This window comes from Solea solea, chromosome 19 (genome assembly GCF_958295425.1).
Source record: "Solea solea chromosome 19, fSolSol10.1, whole genome shotgun sequence".
In the NCBI taxonomy this organism is placed as follows: Eukaryota; Metazoa; Chordata; class Actinopteri; order Pleuronectiformes; family Soleidae; genus Solea; species Solea solea.
The window spans coordinates 7,912,578-7,931,678 of NC_081152.1; the positions used below are offsets into that span (position 1 = coordinate 7,912,578).

Sequence of the window (19,101 nt, forward strand, 5' to 3'; positions counted from 1 at the left end):
TTAAAGGTCCAGTGTGACTTTGCAGGGTTAATCGGCAGAAATTAAAAAAAAAAAAAAAAATACACATAGGTATGTTTGCACAAGAATGTAATCACATAAGAGTTAAAATAAATAAATGAATAAATAAATGTATTTATTTTTCAGCACACATTTATATACAGTATTAACAACAACAATGGTCGTTCTGATTCAGTTCATAAGTTCAAAATCACATACATTTATTGTGGTTACATCATAGGTGCCTGTGTTATGCATTTGCTCACTGCAAATAAAACCAGGAGCAAAAAGATTAAATATCATAAATAACAATAATAATATTAATAATATAAAAAAAAACTGCAAGTGACATGAAACTGTTTTCACAATCTCACCTTCGTAGTCTGACTGTTCCTTACCCAGTTTTAATCCTCCTACACTGTTTTTTTCAGTTCAGTTAATGTACTGTGTTTCAATCTACAAATCAAAATGAGGATCATTAATACCTATTTGGTATAACATCATACAACTGACTATAATAATCCTACAAAGTCCCTGACTTTGTGCAAGTGTATCTTAAAGAATTGATGCTGGTTTGAAGGCAAAGGGTGGTGACACCAAATATTGATTTGATTCTTCTGTCAACTCACTTTGAATTTTGTAAATTGATTAAAATAAAGTGTGTAGTTGGTGTAGTGGGTAGCACTCTTGCCTTTGCAGCAAGCAGACCTGGGTTCACAAAAGGCAGAAGGGCCTTTCTGCATGGAGTGGATGGTTGTTTGTCTCTATGTGGCCCTGTGAGGGACCAGGGAGCTGTCCAGGGTGTACCCTGCCTTTCACCCTATGTCAGCTGGGATGGGCACCAACACCCCATGTGACCCTCATGAAGAAGATAAAGGGGTAGAAGATGGATGAAAAGCATTTTTGTAGTACTGTATATGTCCATGGAAAAGTCAGGCTTATTTGAAATTACATTATACATTCTTATATAATATCAGTTACTTTAGAAAAGCATTTAATATGGATTTAATTTCTAATAACTGATTTATTTTTCGTGAATGAAATACTTTGTCAAAATAAAAAAATAGTTAATTTTCCCACAACCTGAATATTTTTCAAATGTTTTAGGCAAGGAGCTCCAGGCTATGTAACAAGAAGAAGAGTGATGCAGTGCTGCATCAGATGACCTGGCCTCCACAATCACCAGACCTAAACTTAACTTTGATGATTTTGGCTGAGTTGGACCGCAGAGTGAAATCAAAGCACCCAACAAGGGCTCAGCATCTCTAGAAACTCCTTCAATCAAGACTGCTAGAAACCATTTCACAAGTATCTTACCAGAAAATTACTTTGGTAGAAGTTGAAGACATGTTTTATAATATTATTTAAGTAAACGTCTTAACACATATGACATTTACTGTAATTATCAAAAGTGATTTTTTGATATAAAATGTACTTAAGTTTTAGAAGGAAAAATGAAAGTATTAAAAAATGATTGAGCAATGGTAGCTCAGTGGTAGGGCGAGTTCTCTTTCAACTGGAAGAATGTGGGTTCAATTCCTGAATCTGATAGTCTATAGGTGTCCTTGAGCAAGACACTTAACCCCATGTTGAAGTGTAAAGCAGTTCATCAAGACTAGAAAAGCTCTATATAAATACAGACCATTCGCATCTCTTCTTCTCCTGATTTAATTTGGTAGTAACGAGTAACAAAGATAGTTAGAGGAGATTTAGTGGAGTAAAGGTTGCTAGAAATATAAATAACAAAGTGAATTACAGATACGTGAATTTTGTATTTAAGTACAGTCACAAAGTATTTGTACCTGGTTACATTACAACACTGAATAATATACGAACAGTGTCCGAAAGTCTCCGGAAGGTGGTGGTAGAGTTACAAGCAAAAGAATCCCATGTGCTCCACAAAGAAGAACGTGCTGACGACACCAAAGACGACACAGCGCAGTGACGAATCACAAGGCAGGAACGAAGATGGCGGAATCAGAGATGACCGTTCGGTAGGCAGACACAAAACTATTTTCAACTGTTGTCTGCTTTGTTTAAATGTTCATCAAGTATCTGTCAGCGCGTAACCATTTCTGCTAAACATGTGTGTTTGAGAAGTCAAAACAATCGCCACCTTTGTATTCGACAGCCTGTATTTTCAAATGATTGCACCACGTTGACTTAGCTTAGCAACTAGCTAGTGGTTGAACATTTGAATGGCTTTTCTGAAAGCGGAGCAGTGTGTGTCAGCCGCATGTCAACAACAGCGTGTCACCACTATAGTTTGTCTCCAAATTACCTATGGGTCTCATGAATAAAAAACTCCCATGTTAGGCATGTTTTCAAAACATACCTCAATAAGCTACAGTAGCATACACTGGCTAGTTGTGACAAAGGATAAGGTAGTTTTGTGTTTGATTGTTGCCTTCATGTGTAATGTTGGTTATCGCTTTTTTTAAAAATAAATTCCCATCCTTCTCTTAGGAGCTGTCGAGAATTATGGACTATATTGCTAGGAAGGTCTGCATTAAGAGAACCGGTAAGGCTTCTTCCCACCTGTTGTCATGTGCTGTACAATCACACCCGGTGTGTCATTGTGGTTACTGTAACTCTCGCCCATTCTGATGCCCATGTCGTCATGGACATCATACGTCTTCGTGTCTAAACGTATCGAGTTACTGTTATGTGTTTGGCTTATTAGATCATTTGCGTAAAAGAGCACTTAACCGCCCTATTTAAGAGCACTTAAACGCCCAATTTTGGGACTTTGCATGCCCTCATTACTGCTTTGCCTGTCATATATAGAATCATGCATTAAAATCATAGAAATCCTAATATTGTCATTTCTTATGAGAGCATAGCTAGACAATGTAAAGTCTTGCACACTAAATGTATTTTGTTATTAATGTTATACAGAAAATGACACTTGATTTGCTCCAGACCATGGGTGTTTTTTTTTCTTTTTTCTTTTTTCTTTTCATCCTTTTTTATTTGCTTGACAGGCTCAGATTGGGGCAGAGCTTGACAAACACCGTGACAGACTGCATCAAGGACTCAGTTACTACAAGCCACCCAGGTATGGTAAACACTTATTTCAATCTGTTTATCAAATCTAAATATTATCATACCAATTAAAATGCTAATTTAGACAATTACTTGTTCTAGTTCATCTTCTGCTGGAAAAGTGAAGGAGAACAAAGATGTCGCACAAACACTGAAGGATGTTGGTCTGAGGATCAGTAAACTGTTGGTACGAGTTATACATTGCTGTTTTATATAAAAGATGTGATTCACTGTTTTCATTCGGGGGAACATTTCATCATAATTTGTAATCAACTTAATGATTTATTAATGTTACAGGGTCTTGACGAGCAGCAAAGTGTACAGCTCATACAGTGCTATCTACAGGAGGATTACAGAGGAACCCGTGATTCGTTAAAGGTTATTATTTCAATGTGTTTTTATCTGAAATCTTGTCCCTCTTGTTTAGCATATAAAAATAAAAATATGAATGTGTCTGTTAATTTTGTGTTAATCTGTATTTTATTTGAGAGATCTTGTAACTGCAATGCTTAGGATTGTGAACATCTATGTTTTCACAACAGATATTATTGTGCTAGAGAATTTTATGATGTGTAACTGAGTTTTCTGTACAGGTTGTTCTCAAGGATGAGCGACAAAGCCAGGCACTACTGCTGAAGGTCAGTGTAAAGATCAACAACTTGTAACTTCTAGCTAAGTTCCACTCGTTTCAGCATTGCAGTATTTATTCTAGTTACGGTAATGTGGCCTCATAATTTTGTTTGTATTTACAGATAGCAGATTATTACTATGAGGAGCGCACATGCCTGCTCAGATGTGTCCTCCTTCTGCTGACATACTTTCAAGATGAGCGTCATCCTTACAGGGTGAGAGATTTGGGGCACTTGAGATAATGAGAACATATAGTTATTGTGTAATTTTCTTTGAAATGATGTACATTTTTGTTACTCCTGAAACATAACGCTGGGTGTGTTTCTCATTTGTCCAGGACGAGTACTTAAACTGTGTCAATAAACTGGAAAAGGACCTTGTGAGCAATTACCGCTCCCAGTTTGAGAAGCTCTTCAGTGCAGAAGCACCAACATGGGAGACCCACGGAAACCTCATGGTGACAATATGCATCATATGTTTGTTTCTTTTATATTTAACACCAGGGCTGGACTGGTAATCTGGCATACCATAATCTGGCATTTTCCTGGTGGGCTGATGCAACTCGGGGCCAGTATACAACACAGATTGTTTTTCTCCCCTTAAGAATGTCCGGCCGCTACTAACAGCCCAATCAGTAGCCCATTGCTTCACTATACTGACGCTGGGCTGGCCCAATAATTTCTCACACTCGTAGTCCTCCTCTCTCCCCCTTTGTCGTCAGAGTTTCTAATACTTTGAAACAGTAGGGAATGTGCTTGTAAAAAGAAACACAAGGGAAGTGCAGAGAAAATGCGGGCCAGAAAAACAGAAGCAGTTACAGGTGGATGCTCAAAAGTACTTTATAATAACAGACCTGTTTACTACAGGTGCCAGCAAGAGGAGAGGTGGCTGGCCATAGGAAGGAGCAAGAACATGACTGGGTGGAAACCAAAGAAAAGGGAGAGGGAGACCATGACAGGGCCAAGGAGAGACAGAGTGAGGATAGGATGAAGGAGGGTGGAGTTGACGACATGGTGGTAAGGAGTAATGTTAGCAAATTGACAGGGACACTCAGGGATGGAGGCAAGCTGTGTGTGCATCTGGTATTCTGCAAGTACATATTCATATCTAACTATTACACTTACGAAAGATGGTGGGCCACCTTGGCATAAAATGCCAGGGCTGATTTCTTTGTGCCAGTCCAGCCCTGTTTGGCACTGTATTTGTGCTTAAAATTTGATTGTCACAGTTTGAAAAATAATCCCTTTTGCCTTTCTAGACGGAGAGGCAAGTGTCACGGTGGTTCCTGCAGTGTCTGAGAGAACAGTCTCTGCTGCTGGAGATCATCTTCCTGCATTATGCTTACTTTGAGATGAGCCCATTCGACCTGCTCAGCTTCACAAAGATGTTCAAGGAGCAGGGCTTTGGTTTGCGGCAGACCAACAGACACCTGGTAGACAAAAGCATGGACGCATTGGTTGACCGTATCGGGTAAGAGCAGAGAGGGCTTATGTTTAAACAGCAGTACATGGGTACATTAAGTCAGGTATTGACATCACAAACAAAAAAAACATTAAATATATGTTTCAGTTTCTTTAGGGGTATGTTAACTTAAAGGCTGAAATTTGTCCTGTTTTGAGAGGTTCCATTTGTTCTGACCTAGCATTTTATTTTATTTTTGACAAAGCTGAAAACACTTTATTTTCTACTTAACCTGATTGTATTTATTATTAGCAGGGGCACCTAAATGTAGCAGTTGTGTACCACTGTCCCATTCAATTTAGATAAATGTCAGACTGATGGACATGTAATGTGCAATGATTTTGTAAATGTGATTGTCGCTTATTGTCGCAAAAAATGTGTAATTGAATTTTGGTTTGAGGATGAAAAGAAAATCCCAAGTATTGATACTACTATCAAATCGCAATACTTAAATTGTAGTATCGTAATAAATAAGTATTTTTAATCTTTATTTTAAGCCAATATTAATAAAAGTTATTAATTTTTAATAACATGTTATATCTTTATAATGTGTCCTAGATTAATACTGAAAATGGAACATCATTTCTCTCATTTGACCTGTTATACCTATTGATGGACATGTATGTCAACAACTTACCTGCTTTAATTTAATATATGGTGATATGTTGGTTGGACTTTTGCTTGTTACAAAATTCTTTGCGCTATTTAATATGTTTTAATGTTTTTTTGGACTGCAGATATCTGAGCTCTCTCATCCTGGTTGAAGGAATGGACATAGACTTCCTGCACAAGTGTGCTTTGGAAGAAAGCATAGACGCGCATCAGTTCTCCAGTGCTCCAGATGTTATCAAGGTTTGATATGAGTTTCTAAATTCAGCAGATATAAGTGCACTGCCATTCAACCAGTTTATAATATTCACATATAAACGCCACTCAGATAAGCTGGGCTCACTGCTTAATCGAACTGACACATTTTTATTCTGTATTTTAGGAGATAGTATGAGTTCTACAATAGTAGGTGATCAAATGTTTTTAAATTACATCAACTAATTCTGTGTACTTATACTGTCTCAAACAGGAGATGGGCCAGCTGCTGCTCACATTTGGGGACATCCCTCATCACGGGCCAGTGCTACTGGCCTGGGTCCTACTGAGACACACGCTGAGACCAGATGATTCTAGCCCTGTGATCAGGAGGATAGGCAACACTGCTCTGCAGCTCGAGGTGTTCAAGTACCTTTCAACCATGCTGAAAGGCTTTGGAGTCTCTGGAAATAATGTAAGAGAATACATATAGATACACTAAATCACTGTAGTTGGGCAGCCAGACATTGAAATACTTTTTTCCTGATCTTTACAAATAAACATAACATACATCACTACGAGTTTCTTTTCTCACACATCTATTTGTGTCTTGTTATTCTTTGACTCTTCAGTGCACTGCAAGCACAGCAAAGATGTGTATCTATGGACTTCTGTCATTCATGATCACCACTTTTGAAGAAGAAAGCCTGCAGGTACATTTCCAGATTTTTATGTGTCTATGTCTTCACATTCATCTTTGATAACTTGACTCGATCATACTGAATGTGACAGGCTGACGGTATGGCAACACAGTGCTCCCACCTGATTGATGCTGCTTGTGAGGTCCTCTCTGCTCCCAGTCTGGCCGAAGTCTTCTGGGAAATGGTGAGGAAAGGGAAAAACAGTTGACACTCTATAGAGAGAAAATAGAATACAAAGTAATGGCTGTTGACAATTGTTCCTGTTTGTGGAATTTTTAATCTAGAAGCCAAACATGGGATTGGGAATGATCCTTGACAGTGCAGTCGGGATGTTCCCTCATAACATTGGACCACTGTTACAACTTCTAACCGCACTTGTATCAAACAAGTCAACAGTTAAAAAGGTAGATTAAATACTTAAGTATCAACATTTAAACAGAATGGGTATTTATCCTGAGTGGAAAGTATAACAATGTACTTTTGTGTGCACAGGTCTACATCTTTTTGGATAAGATGTCATTTTACACACAACTTTACAAAAAAAAGCCCAATGACATCATCTCCAAGGATGATGAGACACTGTGGAGGAGACAAACACCGAAACTCCTCTACCCTCTTGGTTAGTTTTTTGGTTATTTTTTTTTACAAATAAAGATGATTCTAAATGTTCATTTATGTCTCCCTTATATACCTTTACAAAATGTTCTCTCATCCATCAGGCACAGGGCAGACTAACCTTTGGCTGCCACAGGGCGTTCTTGGCCAGGTGATTATTGGAAGGGAGGGTTATATGGTGCGCTGGGACCACTCCTACAGCTCCTGGACTCTCTTCACATGTGAGGTGGAGATGCTGCTTCATGTTGTTTCCACTGCAGGTACACAACTCATCTTTCACGTGTCTACATGCAGGTTCTGTATTTCTTTAAAGAACAAACTGTTTATTGGCTTTCTCTGCCTTTTACTTGTGTCAGATCTTGTAGCTCACTGTGTGCGTGTGAAGCCTATCCTGGATCTGGTGCATAAGCTCATAAGCACAGACTGGACTGTGTCGGATTGTCTGCTACCGCTCACTTCACGCATTTACATGCTGCTACAGAGGTAAACTAACTTTATAGATCTGAACTGAAGTATATATATGTATATGTATATATTTTTATAATTTACTATCCTATATCAGGTTAACTTCCATCATCAACCCTCCAGTGGACGTGATTGCCTCTTGTGTGAACTGCCTAACTGTTCTGGCTGCAAGGATGCCTGCCAAGGTGGGTGTGCTGGGTTTTTCTGAACAGCAAGTCGCATTTACATTTTGAAAGTTCTTGTTTTTAAATCCTCTTCACACATTGGTCTTACTCTATTGACCTTTAGGTGTGGTCCAGTTTGCACCACACTGGTTTCCTCCCCTTTGCCTCCACCCCTGTGAGCAGCATGGCTCAATGTGTGAGGTTAGTTGCTGTATTTTTAAATATATGGTTGGTAATTATCTAACTTTCTTTTATTAGTTAACAGTAAAACATACTAAAATGTGGGTCATTCTTTCCAGTGCTGAGGGAATGAAGGCTGGTAACTACGGCAACTTGTTGGTCCAGATTGAACAGCCCAAGGGGGAGTATGCTGTGACCATCGCCTTCCTTCGTCTCATTACTACCTTGGTCAAGGTAATAACACATTTCTTAGATGCACACCACTGTGTCATAGCTCCTGAACAGTGTCATTCTATATCAAATGAGGATGTGAATGTTATCTGTATATTATATCTATGTATAAATCTTTATTTTCCATCTTCAGGGTCAGCTTGGCAGCACTCAGAACAAAGGCCTGATCCCCTGTGTGCTGCTGGTGCTAAAGGAAATGCTGCCCACGTACCATAAGTGGCGTTACAACACCTATGGAGTGAGGGAGAGGATAGGTAAAGGCACTGCTTTTTATAGCCAAAGCAGAAAAAAGGGTTAAGTTATATTCTGGAAAAAAAATAACCAACTGGTTGCTCTGTGTTGCTGCAGGTTGTCTTATTTTGGAGCTTATCCATGCTATCCTTAATCTGAGCCCAGAGGGAGAAGATCAGGGCAGGTGAGGAAAACTGTTGAGACTCCAGTGTCTTAGCCAGTCAAACAGACCAGAGGAATAATTCATATGAATTTAGTCATAACTTCAACTAGAAATAGTTTACTTAGTATTTAAAATATGTGCTTATTGCACAACTTGTATCAGAAAATAATTGCCTCAAAACTGGGAAATGAAAGGCCTACATAATAAAGAAAACTTGTATTAAATTTCTCATAATTAAATTGAAATGGAAGAATCATATTATTTGCATTATAAATGGAAATGACGTGAATGTTTGCTGTCACATAACTTGAAATAATTTTTAAAGCTTCACATAAATATACACTGCTTTTCTAGATGTTCTTCTGTTAATTTTGAAAAACATTGGACCTAGCTATCAGTATTTCATCATTTTTCTGAATGAATCTCTAGATTTTAAAGTATTGGTCAAAACCTGAGCCGTGAATGTGTCAGCATTTCCACTTTTGTGCGATATTTTTTTGTCCCATTTAAAAACAATTATAGTTACATTCCTTATTAATTTACTGGCATTGTTCATCTACTTGAAATGTTGACTTGCTTGTTTCTTTCTGGATGCAGCACTCCCACCCTGCAGTCTCTGTGCATCTACAGCCTGGCAAACACTGAAGCTGGACAGGCAGTGGTCAATATCATGGGAGTTGGAGTGGACACCATAGATGTAGTCCTGGCTGCACAGCCCAGCAGGTACACAGTCTGATGTGTTGATGCCTAGTTTCCCTGAAAGATAATAATTAGACTTAATTGTCTGATGATTTTCCCTTTTGGTTCTCTGACACTGATCAGCTGTGGCTCTGAGGGTCCTGGTCAGATCCTCATCCAGACGGTCAAACTGGCCTTCTCCGTCACAAACAACGTCATCCGTCTGAAGCCACCATCTGATGTTGTGTCCCCTTTGGAGCAGGCCCTGACACAGCACGGTGGTCATGGCAACAACCTCATTGTTGTCCTGGCCAAATATATTTACCACAAACATGATCCGGCACTGCCTCGCCTCGCTGTCCAACTGCTCAAAAGACTGGCCACAGTAAGCCACTTATCCCCTGTATCCATACAGAACAGGCCTTTTGTATTGTTGACCTGTTACTGTGTCCAGCAGAAAATATTGATGTTGAACCTATATCATGTGTAGGTGGCTCCTATGTCGGTCTACGCCTGCCTGGGGAACGACGCAGCAGCCATCCGGGACGCCTTCCTCACTCGGCTGCAGAGCAAAACAGAAGACATGAGGATCAAAGTCATGATACTTGAGTTTCTTACCGTTGCTGTCGAAACTCAGCCTGGCCTCATTGAGCTTTTCCTCAACCTAGAAGTCAAAGATGGCAGTGAAGGGTCAAAGGTGTGTTGGTTTTGTTGGTCTTGTTTTAGTCTGGATTGGCAGAAATAAAGAGGCTTATGGAAACAGTGATGCAGTTACACATTCAAATGAAAATTTTGTAGTTTGGATGTAGCAGTAGTTGTGGTACACTTGCATCCAAAACATATGTTTTTACTGTCTTACCTTTCAGGAGTTTCTTCTTGGCGAGTGGAGTTGTCTCCATGTGGTGTTAGAGCTCATTGACTCGAAGCAGCAGGGGAAATATTGGTGTCCCCCGCTGCTCCACCGTGCCGCCCTCTCCTTCCTTCTAGCCCTTTGGCAGGATCGCAGAGATAGTGCCATCTCTGTGTTACGTACCAAGTAAGCTCATATTCTTTGAAGAAATTCTCTATTTGACCTTTAAAACTATTTGCAACAAGATGCTTTGAAAGTGGATATTGATAAATATATTTCTACTTGATTTTTTTTTAAATAGAGAACGATTTTGGGAGAACTTGACGACACCTCTCTTTGGAACCCTCACTCCACCTTCAGACACCACAGAGGTATAACACTAATATACTTTGCTCATTTTATTATCCGAGTAATTCAATCATGGCGAATGTGTGTCAACTCAATAAATGTCATTTTCACCCCAGCCTTGTGTTCTGGAGACGTGTGCATTTGTGATGAAAATAATCGGCCTGGAGATCTACTATGTTGTCAGGTAATTTCAGTAGTATATCTTCCTATATTCATCATAACCTCGACAGACTCATGTCTGCATGGGTTTATCTGTCCACCCACTGTTGATGCCACAAAATTAATATTTTTTTCAAGAAATCCTTCTCTCTTATAAAGGGCAAAACTATATAAAAAAACCTCAAAACTCATCGGATTTGAACAAAATTTTAAGTTTGTAAAACATTGGTGACAGTGTTGAAACCTTGGCTGCGCTCTCTGAGTGCTCTTGTTTTCATATGCAGTTAACAGTAACTATATAACATAATACCTGATGGCTGTTGTGATTGTGTCGTTGCAGTGGCTCTTTAGGGCAGTCTCTGAAGGATGGGCTGAAGAAGTTCTCCAATGCACGACGGTATGAGTACTGGTCCCAGTATGTCAAGTCTCTGGTTTGCCACGGGGCAGAGATGGAGGAAGAAGGGATCTGTTACTTCCAGGAGAGTCAGATGTTGATCTCTGCCTGGCGGATGCTGCTAATTCTTTCCACAAGCCATGTATGTAAACTCAGTCATGTTTATTGTGTGTTTGCTTTACTAAAACATGCTTTGAAGAATCATTTAAATGGTCATTATGTAAGAACTAGTGACATGAGACTGCAGATTGTAGCAAATGGAGAACTCTTAATCCACTACTTTTCCCACAGACTACAGAGGCCTTCACATATAACATTTTAAAATGTCCTTCCTTTTTTTTTTTTTTTGCATTAAACCTATGCTTCAAAACGTGAAATGCACGTTCTAGCAGGGTTTTCTCTCTCTTTAGGACTGCTCTATAAACATAGCAGTGCAAAATGGCAGCCTTGCCTAAAGTACATATAAAAGGCTTATTCTAAGGCTATGAAAACCAAACCATTTTTATCTTAAAGTGCTGATACCCTTATACAAACATACTTATACTAGGTCGTATATACAATATCTGCCAAGACTAATGGAGCAGGGGATTGTTAGACAGCAGGCAGAGGGTCCACTGTCCAAGGACACATGTATCAATCCCTCAGTGAAGGTTCTTGTTGCAACCGTGACTTCACCTCACACACACAGCAGATCTGTCTCCTCAGCAGAGAATCGTTCACTTTTGGATATTTACATTCAAATGTAAATATGCCAGGTTGTAGTCTGAGGCTAATTTATGTCTGTAGTCTGTAGTTAGTAGGTTGACATTCAAGGGATAAAAATTAAATGCATTCTGGGAAACAAAAACAGACGGGAATCTATTATAGAGGGACCATCATCTTTAGAAGGTGGATCATACAGAACTCTGCTGCAGTGATGGTATTTTATCTTTTCAGTCTGATGTGATGCAGCTCACAGACGATTCAACCAAGTTGAAGCTTTTCATCGATGTCCTGGATGGAGCTAAAGCCGCTGTAAGTTTTCATGGCATGAAATAGTTTCTTGTTTTTCTTTTTAGTCACTCTTCATGTGACTGTCTTATTTGTTTTTTTGTCTCTCAGCTGACAACACCCTCGTCTGTGTCTTGTCTTCGTCTTGGGTCCATGATGGCCACACTTCTCCTTATCCTCATCAAACAATGGCGAGGGTGTGTATTCAGCACAGTGGAGTGGAGTCAATAGTGAACACTGGAAATATTCTAACTTTCTTGGCTCTTCTTGTCTCCAGTGTGGTAGCGACAGCTCCTGACATCCTGTCTCCCCTCTCCCTGATCCTGGAGAGTGTCCTCAAAGCTGATCAGCAGATGATGGAAAGAACCAAAGCCAAAATTTTCTCTGCCCTCATTTCTGTGCTGCAGATTCAAGGACTCAACGGTAAGATCTCTCCATGTCCGACTTCTTTTGTCTGTGTTTGTCTCACAAGTTGCTGTTCCATGTAGTTTGATCTTTTACTTGACGCATTCTCATTTTGCCAACAAGGTGGAGATATTTCCCAGCTGCCCCAGCTGTTGCTGTCTGTGTGTGAGACTGTGAAAGACGAGGCCCTGGCGATCATCGACAATACTCGCCATATGAACCAAATGGGAGATGCAATGGAGGACGAGGACAGTATGGAGACGGAATCTCCCCGCGGTCCACGGAAAGACCAGAGAGATGGGGTGAGTGAGGAAGGAAGGATGGCTTTTTTTGAAAATATTGTTTTTGCACATAGCAGGAATAAAACCAAAAGAACATATATGCATGTAGTCCATGAGAGAGAAGAAGAAAGAAATGTTGGAGGAGGAACCAAAAAACCCAAGGACTAAAAGGCTATTACCAATCTATAATACATAAATGACATTGTAATACTTATAAACATGTACTACAATGTCAGAAGTGTCCTGTCTAAACAGGTACAACTGATATATATCTGCTCCTGGTCTCTTTCTCCTGTCTCTACCTCGCCTCCCTCTTTCCTCCCTTATTCCCTTTGTCTCCCCCACCTCTCCTCTGTCCCCCTCTTTTCCTTGTCACCCCAACCGGTCAAGGCAGATGTTGCAAACAAAAACGACAAAATATCAAAATAACACCTAATAAATCAAGTGATAAGTGTCCATGATAACTTTTAAATACTATAAATATGTAATGACAGTGAAAGTGGGTTTGATATAAAATAATTTAACCGATCCAAAAAAATCTATGACTAACATCTGTTAAGTGACTTCTATTATGAGAAGGAAAAGATTTTCATGGTTTGTCAGTTTGTTGTTGACACTTTTCTATGTGTGTGTGTGTGTGTTTTCATCAGGTGTGTGTGTTAGCTCTGCACCTGGCGAAGGAGCTGTGTCGCACAGATGAGGACGGCGAGCACTGGGTGTCAGTGATGAGGAAGATTCCAGTTCTTCCCTCAGTGCTGAGCGCTGTGGAGCTCAGCCTGCGCTCCAAACACAACCTCTACTTCACAGAAGCTGCTCTTCACCTGCTGCTCACACTGGCCCGCACTCCACAGGTTAACACTAACACACACACACAGAGAAAACACTCTTATATGGTGATACGTGTTGTTTAATTGTTAAATCAGTAAATAACGTCAATTATTTTTGACTCCAGGGAGCAGCAGCTGTTGCTGGAGCAGGAGTCATTCAGACCATCTGCCTCCCTCTCCTCAGTGTTTATGAAGTTTCCTCCAGTGAAGCATCACAGGTACAGCTGTCACATTTCTCTGCATGTATGGAACATTTGATTGATTTGTGGAATGACATAATAACACACATCATGTCTCCGAACAGAGTTTTACCCGCAAGTCCCAGGACTCTGCCTGCTGGCCGGGGGTTTACCGCCTCTGTATGTCTTTGATGGAGAGTCTGCTCAAAACTCTTCGCTACAACTTTGTCAATGAGGCACTGGACTTTGTCGGAGTACATCAAGAACGCATTCTACAGGTATGACTGCTAAAGTAATCTTACTGTAAACATGGTGATTCAGAATCAGTTTTACTGCCAAGTAGCTTTCAGACATGTAAGCAAACTACTTTAGTGTTTAGTGTTTGCATAAGTTCCAGGATCAGTAATCATGAAGAAAAACAATAACAGTTGTAGTACACTACAATGTAATCTGGTGACATAGGTAATAAAAAAATATTGATACGTGGCCATGCATTACTAAGGCGTGAGAACGAGATACTTATGTCATGGCAGCAACAGAGCCTATTTTCACAAGGACATATGTCACATCGTCTCTGTTGTTCAGGTCCAAACAGAGGCAGAATTCTAACATCAACAATAACACATTTTTATAATTATCTTCTGTGCCCTTCAGTGTCTGAACGCAGTGCGAACAGTGCAGAGTCTGGCGTGTTTGGACGAGGCCGACCACACGGTGGGCTTCCTGCTGCAGCTCTCCAGCTTCTGTAAGGAGTGGCAGTTTCATCTTCCCAAACTGCTCCGAGACATTCAGGTAAGTCCGGAGAGAAGACTCACGTTGGCCAAGATGAACCTACAGCTTCATAAGCACAGTTACACTTGACCTATTTTTCTCTCCACCATGCAGGTTAACCTGTGTTATCTGTGTCAGACCTGCACCTACCTGCTCCACAGCAAGAAGATGCTTCATCACTACCTCCAGGTCAGAAACGAGGATATAACCTCCATCACTTGACTTGATAAAAGCTAGGCTTCCATGAAAATGCAAAAAACATCTTGTTATATTAACTAAAACTGTTTCCACTGGACATCTCTATTCTCTTTTGAATTCTGGTTAATTTAAGCATTAATGTAATTGCTTCACATTCATTGTTTATTTTCTCAGGCTAAAAATGGAGAGCCGCTGCCGCCTGCTTCTCTCTCCAGGACACAGCGCCCCCCACAGACTCCGTCCAAAGAGGCGCCAGGTGGAGGGGAGAGAAAGGAGGCCGAGCAGAAGGCGCTGTTAGCTGTGCAGTGTAGTCTTCTCAAGATACTCAGCAAAACCCTGGCCACTCTGCAGCACTTCACCCCAGACTGCTGTCAGATTCTCCTGGACCAGGTCAGACCACCTGCTCAGTCGAGCTCGATAATTGTTTGTGTCCTGATTCTCAGCATCTCATTCATTCCTCCAACAAAAAAAAGACTACAAATCTGATTGTTGTCTTCTGTTGTGCGTCAGTGTATGGACTTGGCAGAGTACAGGACTCTGTTTGTACTCAGCTTCACAACTCCAGCCTTTGACCCTGATGTGGCTCCTTCATTTGGAACCCTGCTGGCCACCATCAATGTGGCTCTGAGCATGCTGAGCGAGGTACCGGTTCACCGGCTTCTGCATGGTCCACATAAAATTTATCTGCTCTCAGGTCAGGTTTATAAACATAGTTTTGTGTGTTTACAGATGGAGAAAAAGAAGGAACCAGTTTCTTTGAGCATTGTCTCGCTGGCTTCATCAGAGGAGATCCAAGCTCTGAAGTGAGAAAACTGCCTTTTTTTCCTCTCCTGATAATATCAGGACATATATGAAGTATTGTTTTAAATGTCTAAACCTTTTTCTTTTCTTTCTTATTTCAGGTCATTGCTGATGTTCACGATGGAGAACTGTTTCTACGTCCTCATCTCTCAGGCAGTCCGCTGTCTCAAAGATCCCTCCATCCTACCTCGCGACAAACAGAGGCTCAAACAAGAGCTCAGCTCTGAACTGGTGAGACATCATGACATCATGACTCTTGTAATCTGTTCAGGTTTTATGGATAAATAATGGAAGTAGTGAGGGCTGGGCGATGTGGACTAAAAGTCATATCTTGATACTTTTTAGCTGAATGGCGATACTCGATGTATATCTCTGTGATGTAATTGGGGTTTCCCCCAAACTATTATAGCATATTAGATCAAATGAGGCAAACCCTTTAAAAAAATAAACAAACAGTTATACGTTTAAGCCACATGCCAAATGTCAGAGGTCACTGAAATAAAAACAGACTTAATAAAATAAAAATTTTATCTGTGAAAATGAATGCTTAATTGGGTTTGAACAATTTTCTCAATTATTTCACAAAGATATTTAACACAGCTTGTCGATATGATAATTAAATAATGTCTCATATTTTATTATCAATATTTACAACGTCGGGCTTCCATATGTCCAAAAGTGACTGACAGTAACGGAAAATAAGTCAAAACTCTGTAGTGTGTGAACTATGAACCATCTAGTTCCCGCCTCCTCAGCACGAGCTGAACAATAAATCTAACACACCAAGAGAGGCGGGACTTAAGGCAGAACAGCCAATCATCTGCCGGTCATGCTCAAAGCCGGTGCCACGTTTGGGGCAACGACAGGAGAGGAGGCAGCTGCAAAACTGAGGTTTTTTAACCCTCTCAGCGGGAAAAGTGTGGGTGGAGTTAGACTCAGACTGAACAATTTACATGTAAATGTACTCACATTTTTAAAGATGTAACATCTAAAAATGAATAACCATATATATATTTTCGTGTAGTTTAGTCAAAATGTTTGACACTCACCAGAAATTAGCATTTATGTTCAATGTAACCGACAGTAAAATGTTGGTCACCTTTTAACAACATAGTCTGCTTTAATTTATGTTGCAAAACATTCTATAATAGTAAAGTCAGTGTGTCGTCTTTGTTTAATTAAACTATTGAGGGTATTTGTCACTCCTGAAGCAGTCCCTGTAAAGAGTAAATGCACAGGGGAACCAAATGAGGTCTGTTTTCATTGAGACCCCTAGTGGCAGAAATTGGAAAATAATAACTGTTTTTCATGGGCTGTGTTTAAAGTATGAAATTCAGTTCAACACCAGCCTTTACTCTTTTTCTCTCTCTGTTGCTTCCAGAGCACTCTCCTCTCCAGTCTGTCACGACACTTCCGCAGAGGCTCTCCATCTTCTCCAGCCAGCGGCATCCTCCCCTCCCCTCAATCTAAACCCTCCACACCAGGCTCCAAAGCGAGCCACGAAGGTCAGGAGCCATTCATCCAGTTTGTTCAGGCCTTTGTCAGACTTGTGCAGAGATAGATTTCAACAGACACCAAGACTGGTTCCTGTCAAATGTATATTAAAAAAAGCCAACGTTTTTGTACCTCTAGTAGCTCAATCTGTTGTTAGGCCCATCATTTTCAGTCAGTTATAATAGTTCTGATCTGAGCATGTTAATTCTAATAATTGGGGTCAGTATAAAACTGTTTCATTTTGTTAAAACTTAATTTGACTTGTCCATAAAAATTGTCTGCAGACAACTTAGTGATGAAGATCAGTCACTGACTGCAGTCCATTTGTCCAAGGCCTAGTTTTATAGGCCACTTTGATACATAATGACCATATGTTTCAAGTGCTACTTAAAACAATAACTTCATATATTGACTAAGTGTATCAGAACCACACACATGGTGAGGCTGTTTTACATTTTCTAATTCTCCTTATATGTACACATTTGAAAGCAGTTGTCAAAGTTTGTATTGTTAAAGAAATGTTAATAAAAAGGACATTAGCACCACAAATTGAGTTTTCACAGTTGACTTTACTGCACAAAACTCATGACATGGTAGCTGTGAAGCATCCAATACATAAACTGTCAGGTGAAAACAAAAGGTTCAAATATAGTCAGTAATAAAATACATCTTCATGTTCTGAGATCAGCATATAAAATAACAGGAAAAATATTAAAATTACAAGGCTTTTTTTTTTTCTTTAAAAGAAACTTTTACATCTTCAGTACCTAAGATAAATCAAATTATAGGCAGGTTTCGTGCAAGTAAAAATACAAAAAAAAGGAAGGAGTTGATATCTAGAGAGTAAGGTGACGGTTTTACAGCAGGAAAAAAAGGCCTGATGGACATAAGTCGCTACATTTTCAGAAGCTGCAGTGTAGGTTGTTGATTCAGAAGCTGCAGTGCAAAGAAACATCACAGTTGTGATCCTCTGAGGACTCAGAGTGTCTGTCTGGAGTCTCTCTGAAAACAGGTCCACTCCTCTGTGCAGGCTGAGGGGGTCTACTGCCCCCTATTGACCATTGACTGGCACCTCCTGAAACACACAATACAGTAACATGTGACTTCTGATGAGTCCTTACACTTTCTTTGGGCTCAGACATGCAAGATAGTGTTGGGGCTGAAAATACTTTTTAATCATGTACAGCTCTCCCAGACACATGTACGTGACTAATTGTTTATTGACATAGTCTCTCATGTCGATGAAACTATAGCCAGGAGGTGGTTAGCTTAGCAGAAAGACTGAAAGCACTGTGGCACCGTGCTTCTGCAGAGCTGAATGTCTTGTGTTCTGTTATCAGAGAAGCCGTTACTGTCCATGTGAGGCACTTCCTATATCTGTTTCAAAGTAAAAGCACTTTACATTTGAGTTTCACTGAATTAATTTCTTCAAGGCTTATATGCGCCAGTCACATCACAAATCTCATGCAACCAGAAGACTACGTCCATATCCTTCATTCTGTGTTTGGACACAGTATGGAAGGAAAGTTCATCCCACGACAGCTTCATGCAGCATGCGTCAGGTCACTGTCATAGACTCTGCAGCTCAACCACACTAACCTTTGTCTGGTCCTCTAGACAGGCCTTTCAGGCCAAAGAGGGTACAGTAATTTGTCTAGCATTATTTCACAGAGAGGAGGAGGAGAAGAAGAGAAGAGTGACTCACTGAAGGAAAACAATTCACTGGTTGAAACATAAGTGTGACAGCCTATGAAAACTCACCTCCATGTTCCCCCTGGCTTTCTTCAACACTCCATGGGTTAGAGACACTGCAAACAAACAATGGAGATTAGTATTGATAATTTCAGCTTCCATTCACAGTATGTGCTGTTAAATTAAAAGCAGTTACTCGTACACTGATCGATGATGACCCTCTCCATTCCCTCTTTGAGCTGGTTAGTGGTGCGGAGGCGTTTAACGGCTCCACTCAGCATCCTCTCCTGCTGCGACAGCCGGCTTTTCAGTCTGGCTATCTCGTTTTTCAGCAACTCGTCCTGACG

The 19,101-nt window shown here is 40.2% G+C and overlaps 2 protein-coding genes across 17 annotated transcripts in view; one reads left to right on the forward strand and one right to left on the reverse strand.

Moving 5' to 3' along the window:
* The first annotated feature begins 1,909 nt into the window (after positions 1 to 1,909).
* nup188 (nucleoporin 188) lies at positions 1,910 to 17,611 on the forward strand. Its single transcript, XM_058617940.1, has 43 exons — positions 1,910 to 1,991; positions 2,464 to 2,518; positions 2,982 to 3,055; positions 3,145 to 3,229; positions 3,340 to 3,420; positions 3,636 to 3,680; positions 3,795 to 3,887; positions 4,010 to 4,129; positions 4,931 to 5,142; positions 5,871 to 5,985; positions 6,212 to 6,412; positions 6,570 to 6,650; positions 6,730 to 6,822; positions 6,923 to 7,042; positions 7,131 to 7,257; positions 7,358 to 7,513; positions 7,610 to 7,736; positions 7,816 to 7,903; positions 8,007 to 8,083; positions 8,182 to 8,296; positions 8,427 to 8,547; positions 8,642 to 8,708; positions 9,285 to 9,410; positions 9,510 to 9,750; positions 9,856 to 10,062; positions 10,232 to 10,401; positions 10,517 to 10,586; positions 10,680 to 10,747; positions 11,063 to 11,258; positions 12,053 to 12,130; positions 12,218 to 12,303; positions 12,384 to 12,529; positions 12,635 to 12,813; positions 13,443 to 13,643; positions 13,745 to 13,837; positions 13,924 to 14,076; positions 14,453 to 14,590; positions 14,684 to 14,758; positions 14,942 to 15,157; positions 15,278 to 15,409; positions 15,497 to 15,570; positions 15,670 to 15,799; positions 16,950 to 17,611. Exons 1-43 carry the CDS (start codon positions 1,966 to 1,968, stop codon positions 17,127 to 17,129), a joined length of 5,238 nt encoding a protein of 1,745 aa, XP_058473923.1. The 5' UTR covers positions 1,910 to 1,965; the 3' UTR covers positions 17,130 to 17,611.
* The window catches only part of cdk5rap2 (CDK5 regulatory subunit associated protein 2), a 53,953-nt gene continuing 52,463 nt past the window's right edge, over positions 17,612 to 19,101 (reverse strand). For 15 of the 16 annotated variants that reach the window (XM_058617934.1, XM_058617939.1, XM_058617932.1 and 12 more), the window contains 4 exons: positions 18,957 to 19,095; positions 18,824 to 18,870; positions 18,662 to 18,716; positions 17,612 to 18,137 (listed from right to left, as the gene is read on the reverse strand). In XM_058617934.1, coding sequence (XP_058473917.1) covers positions 17,992 to 18,137; positions 18,662 to 18,716; positions 18,824 to 18,870; positions 18,957 to 19,095 — 387 coding nt within the window. In that variant the 3' untranslated portion in view covers positions 17,612 to 17,991. The remainder of the gene's footprint in view (positions 18,138 to 18,661; positions 18,717 to 18,823; positions 18,871 to 18,956; positions 19,096 to 19,101) is intronic. The other variant, XM_058617933.1, reaches the window with a different exon arrangement.

Excerpts from the sequence above, each read along its gene's own strand:
- nup188 (XM_058617940.1), top strand. The coding sequence starts at position 1,966 with ATGGCGGAATCAGAGATGACCGTTCG. Across the intron at positions 5,143-5,870 it reads GCATTGGTTGACCGTATCGG|ATATCTGAGCTCTCTCATCC; the intron begins GTAAGAGCAGAG and ends TTTGGACTGCAG. Across the intron at positions 10,748-11,062 it reads GAGATCTACTATGTTGTCAG|TGGCTCTTTAGGGCAGTCTC; the intron begins GTAATTTCAGTA and ends GTGTCGTTGCAG.